This window comes from Enhydra lutris, unplaced genomic scaffold (genome assembly GCF_002288905.1).
Source record: "Enhydra lutris kenyoni isolate GAN:26980312 unplaced genomic scaffold, ASM228890v2 scaffoldscaffold12, whole genome shotgun sequence".
Lineage (NCBI taxonomy): Eukaryota > Metazoa > Chordata > Mammalia > Carnivora > Mustelidae > Enhydra > Enhydra lutris.
In genome coordinates this window covers 50,444,115-50,456,698 of record NW_019154096.1, presented here as the reverse complement: position 1 = coordinate 50,456,698, position 12,584 = coordinate 50,444,115, and the positions used below count along the sequence as shown (strand labels likewise).

Below are 12,584 nucleotides of genomic sequence, written 5' to 3'. Positions count from 1 at the left end.
CCTGGAAGCAGGCCCATTCCCAATGGCAGAAGAAAGTGTGGCCCCTAGCAGGCTATAATTATAAATAATATATAAATATAGCGACATGCCCAAGATTATATAACAAGTCAGCGGCAGAGCTGGAATTTGGCCCCAGGTCCCCCAGATGCCCAGCCCTCACCACATTCTTTCCAATGGAGCAGGAAAGTGGTACAATCAAGATTTGAACACACGAGGGTGCCTGGGTGGCTCAGTGGGTTAAACCACTGCCTTCGGCTCAGGTCATGATCTCAGTGTCCTGGGATCAAGTCCCGCATCAGGCTCTCTGCTCAGCGGGGAGCCTGTTTCCCTCTCTCTACCTGCCTCTCTGCCTGCTTGTGATCTCTCTCTCTGTAAAATAAATAAATAAAATCTTAAAAAAAAAAAAAAGATTTGAACACACGACTGCAAAGTCAACCTGCTTACACCAGGCTTTACCACCCCCGCACCCCGCAAAAGAGCTTCATGCTGATTGGCCTGTCCACTGGAATGTAAGTGCTAGAGCTGCATCGTCCCGTATGGTAGCCGCTAGCCATGTGTGGCTATGGAAATGTAAATTAGTTAACATGAAATAGAATGTAAAATTCAGTTCTGTCTTCGGTCCGGCAGGGAAGGATGAAGCCAGCAGTGTGGAGGTGACATGGCCGGATGGCGAGATGACAAGCCGGAATGTGGCCAGTGAGGAGATGAACTCCGTGCTGGAGATCCCCTACCCCCGGGATGAGGACAGACCTCAGGACCCAGCCCCACTGGAGGTGAGCAAAGGCGTCTGGACCTCAGAGCCAGAAAAGCAGCACCCCACTTCCACCCCGCCCCGCCCTGTAGCTCTATGGGTAGCAGCTTGACTCCCCTAAATTTACAGACTTTGCCCCTAGGATGGTGGAAATCTTCTCAGCAAAGGGCAGGCTCCATGGTGATCCCTCTGTATGCAGTTTGGGCAAGGACTGGTCATTGAAGAGGGACAGTTCTGTTAGGCGTCCCGGCTCAGACACATGCACCCCACAGGAGTGAAATGAGCAGGAGTCTGAACAGAATGTGCTCTCGGCCATCCCCCAGCCTCCTATTTTCAGTGCAAGGGAAGGGGTCCTGGCAGGGAGGGGCTGCCCCCAGGCCCAGAGCTACGAGCACCCCTCGTTCTAGGGTCCAGGTGACGGCCGCTCTGCGGCTGTGATGAGGAGGGAAACTGAGGTGGGCTCTTCTTCACTCACTTGTGTCTCTGCTTCTGCCCACACTGCAGTGCGGCCAAGGATTCTCCCAGCAGGAAAACGGCCATTGCCTGGGTGAGTTGCCTGCAGGCACCAGGGCGCGGGGCAGAGGCCAGAATCTCCTCGGGGAATGCCAGCCTGAGCCCTGGCCAAGCTCAGACTGCAGACCAGAGGAGACAGGTGGGGCAGGAAAGGCATTGTTTGCCCCAGGAGCTCCAGAAGCCAAGATGACTCCCCAGAGGGCAGTGATGTTCGCTGCCGGCAGGCAGAATCACTGCAGTTCTGGGAACTGTGAGTGCTTCCTGCCCTGAGCTCGGGGAAAAAAGTTGGGCCCAGGGAGGGGACCCATAAGCACCTACTGTGCATGTGCTCCCAAGTCCCAGGCCAGCGGGTTTGCTACTGAGACCTAAAAATCAACAAGACAGACACAGTCCCTGCTCCCCCTGGAGCTTAGAGCCTGTGGGAGAGGCACAGGGGTGAACAGGGATGACCCCGCAGTGTGAGTGGGGCAGGGTGGGGGAGGGGAGGGTGTGGGCGCCCAGAGGCGGGGCCCTGCACCAGCTAGAGAGGGTCAGAGAAGGTGCCCCAGAGGAAACAAGGTCTAAGCTGAGAACTGGCTGCTGGGGTGGGGGGCGGTTGCCAGGCAGGGAGAGGGGAGAAAGTGTTCAGGTGGAAAGCGCCAGTGGGCAAAGGACCACAGGTGAGAAAGTGGAGGAGGACAGCTCTAAGGGTGGCCTGGGAGGAAATATGTCCCCTCCACTCTCCGTGTCCCCGCCCCAACGGCTCTAAACAGATGGTGCATGGACACAGAAATTCCAGCGTCTGGCGTGAGCACCGGCAGGACCCTGTGAGGTCACCCTTCGGGCCACCTCTTCCTTCTTGTCACCCAGCAGACGTTTATGTGCCCATGCACGGTGCTGGGGATGCAGGCCTTAAGCTCCTGCCCTGCGGAGACATTTATTCTAGTGAGGGGAACCGCAAACCTGTGACCGGGCAGCCGGAGGAGATGGGCTAAGAACCCTTTAAAAAGTGTCTCTGGGTACTGTTCTAGACAGAGTGGTCAGGGAGAAGACCTTTGAGTTGAGACCCGAAGGAGGAAAAGGTCCAGCCCCAGAAAGAGCTGAGCTTGAGCCCGAGCAAAGCGCCCGAGGCAGGAATGAGGCCTGGTGCATGAAAGGAATGGGAAGGAGCCAAGTGCTAAGTCAGGGAGGGTGGCGAGGTGTCCAGATTTTGTTCCTAGGGCCCTTTGCAGTTAAGCAGGAGAGTGGCATGGGGTCATTCACATTTTCAGAAGATGGACTGCAGATTGGATTGGAGGGAAATGCGGCAGCCAGGGCGCCTGTCCGGAGGTGGCTGCGGACCTCCGGGCAGCGGGCGGTACGGGCTGGGGATAGACTGCAGCAGAGGAGGAGCTGGACTGACAGACAGGTACTAAGGGGGCAGAATGGCGGGATCGGTTATGAAATTGCCTACAGAGGTAAGGGAAGAGGAGGAACTAGGAATCACTCCTATCCGCGCTCAAGCAGCAGAGTGGGTGACAGGGCTGTGACTGCCTTAGGCGAGATGGGGTCGTGGACAGGAGAAGTTTGAAGGCTGTGGGACCTAGAGTTCCATTTTGGACTTACTGAGTATGAGAAGAACATAAGATTCACGAGTCTGGAGCCCCAGAGATGGGTTAGGGGCTGGAGACAGGAATCTGGGATCATCCATGTATGAAGGCACCACCCACAGAAAGTGTGGTGGATAGAAGATCTGGGATGAAGCCTGACACCCCCAACATGTAGAGGTCAGGTAGAGAACAAGTCAGCCAAAAGGACTAAAGTGAGGATGTTGAGGCCTAGAGAGAAGGACATGCCCAAGGTCACAGGGTAGGTGGGGGCGACAGAGGCTGAGCAAGGTCCCACTGCCCCACACCTCCCCAGTGAGCCACTCCCCTCACTTCCTAGACACCAATGAATGCATCCAGTTCCCATTCGTGTGCCCTCGAGACAAGCCCGTGTGTGTGAACACGTATGGAAGTTACAGGTGCCGGACCAACAAGAGGTGCAGTCGGGGCTACGAGCCCAACGAGGACGGCACAGCCTGTGTGGGTGAGTGAGGCCCTGCCACAGCCCGGTGTGACATGAGCAAGTGGCCTTCCTCTGGGGAGGCGCCAGATCAAGGTCCCCAGCCCTGACTTCTCCTGGCTGGCTGGAGTCTCCTTAGACCCCCACTGGGTCTCCAGGGAAGACCACAGCAGAGGTTTGGAGAAGGCCCACCGCCACCACTCCCACCATCCGAAGGGTCCCTGGGGCGCTGCACCCTGCCCAGAAGTAGTTGCTCTTGTTCCTCCCCTTCTCACGTTCCCTGAAACAAATGTTTGTACCATAAGGCCAGCCCATCTTCTCCTACCAGGGATAGAAACAAGCTCTTGCTACTCATCTTTGTCTGAATTTCTGAACTGGTGTTTGTCTTCTTCCTCCCAAATGCTTCCCCCCACCCCCATCCCACCCCAACCCCCTTTCTCTTTTTCCCATTTTCTCTCTTTCTCTCTCCCATCCTTTTCGCAGCTCAAGTGGCCTTTTTAGGTGGGTATCCTTCTGCTGCCTTTAGAATCTCTGAGCCTCTCTCTCGGGCCTCGTATCTCTCTCTAGGCCTTGGACTTTGCCTTCAGTTATATGCACTTTAAATCCCATCAATAAAGGAAAAAAACAAAAAACAAAAAACAACAAAAAAAAACAACCTTTGTGGAAAACTAAATCTCTCCTGCTGCCTGTCTCTCTCTCCACGCCCAGCAGATTCTGTTGCGCGTTCCCTCCGAACGAACCCAGGGGCGGCCATCTTTGAAAAGGGAAGCTTGGGAGCTACTGATATTTATGTAATCTTAGTTATTTGTGAAGGCTTTCTTTGCATGTTTTCTGAGGAAAACAGAAAAGGAAAGTCTCCCCTCCTACCCCATCTACCCTCCTTCACTTCTTCAGAAGAATCATGGTAGTCCTGTCTTTTCTGTATTCTCCAGTGTCACAAGGACCCTATTTTGCCCTTAACAAAGATGGCTCCCAGGCGGTTGCTTGCTGTTGATTCACTCATGTACCATGTGCCTGCTGGTTTGGCCTGTGCTGTTTCTGCTCTGTGCACCCTGACTCGTTGTGGTAGAGAAAGCCTTATTGGAGTTGGTGGTAATGATGGGAGGGGAAAGGGTGACCCTCTGGGACTCTTGATAAAAATGTTAAAGTTGGAACTTGCTAAGTCTTCCAGCCACTTTCTGGAGAAATTATGCCAATAAACTCTCTGCTGGATATTTAGTGCCTAGCTGGTGCAAAAAAAAAAAAAAAAGTGTCTGGGGCAAGTAGATGCTGGTTGGAATGTTGAATTAGCGGTAGTCCTTCCATCCCGGGGCACTTGGAAAGCAAATCACAAGAGGGGGGAAATATCTGTTCAGAGTGTGAGTAGTGGTTTGGGAATGTGCACCGGTGTTCACATTTGGGGGGCTGACTTTGAACCAGGCAAGGGCTGTAGGATGAGCAAGGGGCAGATTATGGAGGGAATATTCCAGGCCTTCTACCTGGAGGAAGTCACTTTTCTACACTGGGCCTCAGTTTTCTTAATCGAAAGAGCAAGAGATTTGGTCTGGCGTATCCCTAAAGCCCTTTCCTTTCTCAGACCCTTCAATGTGTGGCTGGACAGAGACATGGCTAGTCTCAAGTTACCCTGATTTCTAGAAAGAATCTGGCAACTTAGTCTCCTCTGCAATATGTTTAGAAACCAGGAAGCTTCGGTAGCCAGGGGACCCTTTGGGAACGATGTTAACACCATAGAAAATCTTCACAAGCAGCCTCGGTACTGAAGGCTTGTTATAAATCACAGATCTATTCTTCATGGGGAAAAAAGTTGCCCCAGGATGTAATAAAATCACATTTAAGAACAGAGCAAGCATTTTAAAAACATATTTAACAAAAAACCTACCATTTTCTAATATAATAATAATACTCCCAATAAATCACGAAATATGAATTCCTCATAGGTAGTACTGTTTTTACACTCAGAACAGGAGCTTAAATGAAAAGTCTCAAAATAAAAACAGCTACATTTTCACAGGAAAGCATATAACAACTTAAAAACTGCTCCACCTCTGGTTAGCCCCATCCTATGTGCTCATGTAGAATAAAGGCATGGATGGACCCAGAGATGAGGCTCAGAGAGATGAAGTGATCTGCCCAAGGTCACAGAGCCAGCTGGTCCCCAGGCAAGGCGAGAGCCCTTTCCTAGCACACCGTCTTGTCAGGGGGTAACAGACAGGGCTGTCACTGCTCAACCTATTCCCTAGTCATTCTGAAAGCTACTGCCTTTCTGGAAAGGAACAAGTAGATCTAAGATAGTAAGATAAGTAAAACCCAAAACTCACAGAGGCAGTAGTTCCAAATGTAATGCTAAATGACAAGATAACAGTGTCCATTGACAGGCTCCACACAACAGCATGAGAAATAAGGGACAGGACCGCTCATGAGACAGCCTGCCAAGGACATCAGAAAATTCAGGATGGCAGCAAACTTCAGAGGATACGTTCTAAAGTAATAACAGCGAGTTTCTTGTAACAGGGTACATTTGTGTCACCATACCCTGCTTGGGAGGGGGGCCAGATGAGTTACCGAGAGGAGCTCTAAATTCCCCCAGCTGTCAAGAGCACAACTACAATACCCCAGCTCCAGGGTAAGAAGGCTTACTCCGAATGTGATTCATTCATTCAACAAGTATTAGTTGAGCTGCTACTATGTGCCAGGTACTGAGCTAGGCTCTGGGCATACAGTGGTAAGTAGAGTTTACTGTCCCCACACTGTCTTCCTTCAGCCAGATGGAGGATCCCAGTGTATGGGATGACAGCAGGACTTACAGGGGCCTTCTGAAAAATCTAGCTAAATTCTTGGGTGGCTACACCAGAAAGCAAGCTCCTTGCATCTGTTCACTCATTCAAATATTCATTCAATAAGCGTTCATCGAGAACCTCCTGTGTGATAAGCACTGAGTCCCTTCCATGAGGAAGGTGACAAGGTCCAATGAAGGGCATCACGTCTCCTGCCTCCACGGTGCTTGTGTTGAGAGAAATACAAGGCTAAAAGATACAGAGTCCAGGCAAGTACTGATCCAACTCAGCATTACCTGCCCCCAAATAATAGAGCCTCCCCACTGGGCCAGGAATCCAGGCTTTCTGCGCCAAGTCCCCCCCAGTCCAGTACATTTGCTGGTCTGTGCTGAACTCGCCCCAGAGCCACACCAAGCTAGCCAGGCACAGGCTCCCCATCCCGCTTTCGTCCAACTCCCCTTCCTCTGATACCCGCAGGTACCTACACGCTTGCCTACCCCTTCTGGGCACAGACAATTCAGTCCTTTCTTTGTCCCTTAGCCCCGCTCAAGCTCCTCACATCACCCTTGCCTTCTACGTGACTTGAGTTTGTAACAAAAATTGCAAATGGCTCCAGGGCTGACGAGTGGCACAGGCCTACAGGGGATCGTGCGAACAGAGCTGGGCCCCATCTGGGGCAGCCCCGGCTCACTCTAGTAATAATAATATTAATACCATTTTTATTCTGCCCAAGAACACTCCTCTCCCCCAGGAATGTACCCTCCACATGAGAAGAATAGCCACGTTTAGTGAGCTTGGTGTGTCTGGGCCAGATCGAAGGTCTTTAGAAGAATCAGCGTGTGTAATCCTCACAACAGTCCCAAGTGGGAAGTGCTGTGATGACCCCAGTTTTACAGAGAAGCTAAGTGGCTTGTCCATCTCACACAGAGCTTGGACAAACAGAGGAAGGACCCCATCAAAGCAGTCTGGCCCCCAGCCTGAGCTCTTAACACAGATGCTTCCTTCCTGTTCCGGGGGGTGGGGGGCGGTCACTAACTGGTGACAAAAATCCACCATCCCTCCATGCTGCCCGGGGGCAGGGGATGGGTTGGGAAGGACCTAGGCACGGAGTCCCACTCCGGTGGCAAGAAGAGGCAGTAGTGTCCAGGCCGAGTTCTCTCACCAGCCGGTGTGGCCGGCCTTTGCAAAGGCAGAGCCGTGAATCACCCACACAGCTTCTTCAAGCTTCTACTCCGTCGCCAGCCCTGCTCTGGGGAGGTGCCATTCTGAGGGCCAAGAGTCTGATTATGCGTCACTCTGGCTGCTATGGCCCCCTCCCAGGGTCTGGGCATCACACCTCAACCGGCACCACTAGACTGTGACCCAACAGGAGCTCCACTCCAGCCTCCCAAAAAGGGCCATTGGTCATTTCTCCAGAGGCCCCACAGAGGCAAGAAGACAAACACTTCATTTTCTTAGGGAGCCAGCTGGGTTTTTCCAGCAGATTCCAGCGTGACATCCCACCCAGACTGCCAGCCCCGGAGGCTAGCCAAGTCCCTCCCCTTCTCTCTCTCCCCGGGGTCAGCCCTATCTCTAGTCTCTCGCCTGCAGTGTGGGCCAGAACCCCAGCCATATCCTGTCAGGCCTGAGGTGGTGTCTCCTTAGCAACAGACACATCCCCGAAGAGGAAGGAGGCGGGGAGAGCACATGGGCTGGTTGACGCCACAGATCACACCAACCCCTCCTTTAGCAGCCGTCCTCCTAGGGAACGGGACTTGAACAGCAAAGGGGTGGAAGGGTAGACCATGAGAGAAAAATGAGAAACAAGAAGAGGAAAAAAGCCCTCCTTGGGGGAAGGAGCTAACATGTACGGAACGCCTATCATGTGGCCAGAAGTTTACATGAACGGCCCCAGGACTCCCCACACCCGTGCTATGGGATAAATGTTACTCGTCTGTTTTCTTACCAAAGCAGCAAGGCTCAGAAAGAACAAGTTCCCCAAGGTCCCAGAGCTGGTTGACTGGCAAAAGCGGTGATTCAGACCAGCCACTGAAGCCTTCTGGCGAGCAACCCCCAGGTAACACACACCTGGGCAAATTATTCAACCGTCACTTGGCATTCCCTGGTGGGACTCATACTGTGAACTGGGCATTGCTCTCGTGTCTTAGCCCATACATCTGTGTACAACACTGCCAAAGATTCCAGAATGGCCTGGTGACATATGGCAGGTGCTAAACTACTAAGAAGTAAAGGATATAGTGTGTCAGAGGGGACAGGCGTGCTGGAGTGGGGGCAGCAGCATGAAGGCACATGGAGAGGAGAGCGCTGGGCTGGGGGCGGGAGAGCCCTGCTCTGGGAAAGAGGCATTTGAGCAGAAATGTAAAGTAGATGTGCTGTCCTCCAGGCTCAGTTTTCTCATCTGTAAAATGGGGATAATACCTACCTCACGGAGTCATAATATTTAACAAGATTATCTAAAACACTCAACATGGTGCCTCACACATAGTAAAGCCCCAAATAAATTTCCAATGTTGATAATATTCATAAGTAGGGGCGCCTGGGTGGCTCAGTGGTTGAAGCCTCTGGCTTTGGCTCGGGTCATGATCTCAGGGTCCTGGGATCGAGTCCCGCATCGGGCTCCCTGCTTGGCGAGGATCCTGCTTCCCCACCCCCACTCTCTGCCTGCTTCTCTGCCTACTTGTGATCTTTGTCTGTCAAATAAATAAAATCTTTAAAAAAATAATAATATTCATAAGTAACAAAGGTCAGGATGGAGCCTGGGTCTATCCAGTGCCAAAGCTCCCACGGCTCCCGGAGCGCCCTGCTGTGGCCCAGGTCTCCCGGGAGTCTGCTGTGTGGGAGATGTGGAGGACCTTGGCCGCCCTCAGGCAGCTGACAACTTTGCAGGGAAGAGACCTCAAGACCAAATATAGCCCTAAGGGAGCAGAGCAGACCTTCTTGGGGTCCGGGCTGTGGTGCTGTTCTGCTTCGTTCTCACGCAGCACCATTCCCAGAGAGAATCACCATAAAATTAGGCAAACTGAGCAAGGAGACCGTGCCACTGACCAGGCTACACAGAGCACCGGTCCACCAGCAGCTAGTGACCCAGCCTGGGGATTGGATCTGAGAAGTCATTTAGTCCTCCTGTCTCTCTTTTCCACGGTGCTGACCCAGAATCAGAGTCAGCGTAAGTGCCCACCGAGCAAACCAAAGAACCATGCTTGGCCCATGGAGCCCAGCTAAGAAAGAGCCCAGTGGAAATAGTAAGTGCACGGCGGGTCCCGCTCAGCTGCGAAGGGAGGCTGAAGCCAAGGTCGGGAATGGGGGGAGGAGGGTACTTACTAGCCCCAGGAGGATTCACCCACCTTAAAATCCTGGTGTTAAGGGAGCCACCGGCAGGAGCTGAGCGGGGTCAGAATGCACGCTTCCTCCTCCCTCCCTCGCCTCCCAGGACAGGTGGAGATCATGAGCAGAGCCAGGAGATCTCACGGCCAGGGCAACTCAGAGCAGCTGCGCAGCACAGGGGAGGGCTGGAGTCGCTGCCTCTACCCTTTGAGTTAGTCCGTGGCAGTTGAACTGTAGCATTCGGGGCCGCTTACCGGTCTTCGTCTGCCTAAGGGGATCTCAGGTCACGTTGCCCCAGGGGCACTTAACATCTGTACCTTCCTGTCCTTGCTGCCTGTCTCTTCCTGCCAGCCCTCCTGGTGGGCTGCATTACCCACTCCCCTGATAGGCACATGGGACAGGGGCACGGAGGTGGTGGAGGTGACCTGCATCACCCCTGCCCAGAACCTCATGAGCCTGGCCTGCCTGCCTGAAGGGGACCCTGGGGCTCAGAATACTCGCTGGAGAGGGAACTCATCGTCCTTCTTCATGGCCCCGCAGCAGCCATGAAGGACCTATCACCCAGAATCCTTAACGTAGCCCTCCCTCCCACAAAAGATCAATCTAAGGGCTAACTCTCCTCCCTCCACCCCAGACCTGAGTACAGAGCTCCTGGGGAAGGAGACAAGCCCGATCGGCTCCCCTACTGCCCACCGGGACCATGGCAGAGGAACAAGTTTGGGCCACGGGGAGGAAGGTAAACCCCGTACATAGTTTCACTGCATTTTCAGGTCCCCTGGCTCAAGAATTATAGGCCTTCAAGGCAGACACAAGAGAGGAAAGAGGGAAGAGAGGGGTCTCAAAGCCTCACCCCAACACAGAATCTGTCTCATGGGCCAGAATGCTGCATTCTTTCTTAGAGGGCTGATCCAAAATTCCTATGGCCCTCCCTCCCTCCTTCCTTCCATCTGCCTTTAAAACGTTTTATTTGCCCTGAGACTCTGGGATCAGACGGACTGAGGCTTGACTCCCAGACACTCCCACACACACGACCTGTGAGTGACCTGATGCCACTTCCTCTCTCCAAGCCTCAGTTTCTTCCTCCGCGAAAGGAAGCCTAACAACGCGCAGAGCCTCGAGCTAAAGCCTGCACGGCACGCAGTACAGTGCCTGACTGATAAAATGCAGATATTATTATAAAATCTGTCCCAGGCCCTTTAATCTCCTGCTTTCATTTCTAGCACTGCCTGATTTTACAACAATCCATAAGTCATTAACCGGGGCGATGTTAGACCTGTAAGAATCCTTCCCAACGAGACACATCCATCACTCAAATGCAGAGTTCATTTGGGGACTGGGTGCCACAGTATCTTTCCTTTGAAGAGCTTTGAAGAGCTCCAGCCCAGATCTACATAGATCTGCCCCGGGGAGCACGGGGCCGATCGGTCCCCATCCATTCACCTGCCTCTGCAGGGTCTGTGAGCATCCGTCTCCAGCCAGGCCGCCCTCTCACTCACCTCTGAACCCTCAGTCCTCTCCCGGCACCCATCTTCTCTGTATGCATCCACCTGTCTGTCCATCCATCCACCCACCCAACCGTGAAGTTCCATTCCCTAGGGCCCCAGGCCCAGACTTTCCAGGAAATGTACTCAGCCCCAGGAGGATTCACCCATCTTAAAATCCTGGCGTTCAGGGAGCCCCCAGCAGGAGCTGAGCGGGGTCAGAATGCACGCTTCCTCCTCCCTCCCTCGCCTCCCAGGACAGGTGGAGATCATGAGCAGAGCCAGGAGATCTCACGGCCAGGGCAACTCAGAGCAGCTGCGCAGCACAGGGGAGGGCTGGAGTCGCTGCCTCTACCCTTTGAGTTAGTCCGTGGCAGTTGAACTGTAGCATTCGGGGCCGCTTACCGGTCTTCGTCTGCCTAAGGGGATCTCAGGTCACGTTGCCCCAGGGGCATTTAACATCTGTACCTTCCTGTCCTTGCTGCCTCTCTCTTCCTGCCAGCCCTCCTGGTGGGCTGCATTGCCCACTCCCCTGACAGACACATGGGCCAGGGGCACAGAGGTGGTGGAGATGAGTAAGACGAGATCCTCCACCCTCCAAGAGTTTACCAAGGAACGGGGGACAGAGGGAAGAAGGCCATTGCCGTCCACAAGGTCCAGTAAGCCATGTATAACATTTCCCCCTTCCGGGGCTTTGCTCAGACTGCTCTCAGGTGGTAGCTGGTCCCCAGTCACTTTTCCATTACAGAAATCGATAACTTGAATTACTCCAAAATAACGAGCCCCATCATGCCTCTGTAAAGCTAATTTTTCTGTGTCCACATTTGCCCACATGCTTCTCCCTAGGTCTGGAGTCTGCCGTTAGGAGGGAATCCAGGTCAAACGGAGTCTCCCACTCACCTGTGACACGCTGGCAGAATGAGAGCAGGGTTTGGGCTCTGACACTTAGGTTCAGGTCTTTACTCTGACATTTACTAGCTGTGGGCGCTTGTCAAGCTACCTAACCACTTGGAACACCAGTTTCCTCATCTATAAAATAAGAATTCAAATATAACCACCCACCAGAGTGTGAGAGAACTAAATGGAATAATAATGTACATGAATGTTCCTAGCATATATTAGGAAATCAGCAAACCCTTGGATAAATATGTTTTTTCTATGTAAGAACCTGGAACCTGGCTTTAAGTCTGTAGCATGAGGCCAGTATATAATGAGGTCCTGGTGTAACTTCAGCAGTAACAGTAATATTTTACTTTGGAGAAATAGATCATCATTTACAAAAATGCATTCTCCTCGTGCTCTCATTTTGCAGAGGACAGAGCTGGGACTCAGGGTAGCTAAGTGCATGACTCGGGGTCGGCAGACTGTGGCAGCCCTCTGACTCCCTTCCCACTCCTCCACCTCCTCTGCCGTCCCTGATTGAAAACCACAAGCCCCGGTGCAGCTCCAGGAGGCTGCAGGCTAAGTCCTACCATCCAGCAGACGCTGACCGGACAAGCCCGTTAAATGGCCCCTTAGAGGAAGAGCTGGGAGCTCAGCATCGTCTGCCCTGGGTGCTGCCAGAAGAATGAATCCTCCCAAAGCTGCCTGAGGAGGGGCACGTGGAAACCTCAGAAGGCATTAGGGGACACTTATTTCCTGTAGGCACAGTCTCGGCCAGTTTCTCACTGACTCCTCAAAACCAATTGTGCCTTTTTTTTTTTTTTTAAGATTTTA

General features: G+C 52.8%; 1 protein-coding gene across 1 annotated transcript in view; it reads left to right on the top strand.

Moving 5' to 3' along the window:
• The window catches only part of LOC111144873 (cartilage acidic protein 1), a 38,540-nt gene extending 34,626 nt beyond the window's left edge, over positions 1–3,914 (top strand). Inside the window, exons 9-12 of the mRNA XM_022499442.1 lie at positions 628–773; positions 1,256–1,298; positions 3,170–3,313; positions 3,773–3,914. Of these exons, the coding sequence (XP_022355150.1) occupies positions 628–773; positions 1,256–1,298; positions 3,170–3,313; positions 3,773–3,891 (452 nt within the window). The 3' untranslated portion in view covers positions 3,892–3,914. The remainder of the gene's footprint in view (positions 1–627; positions 774–1,255; positions 1,299–3,169; positions 3,314–3,772) is intronic.
• The last annotated feature ends 8,670 nt before the right edge of the window (positions 3,915–12,584 follow it).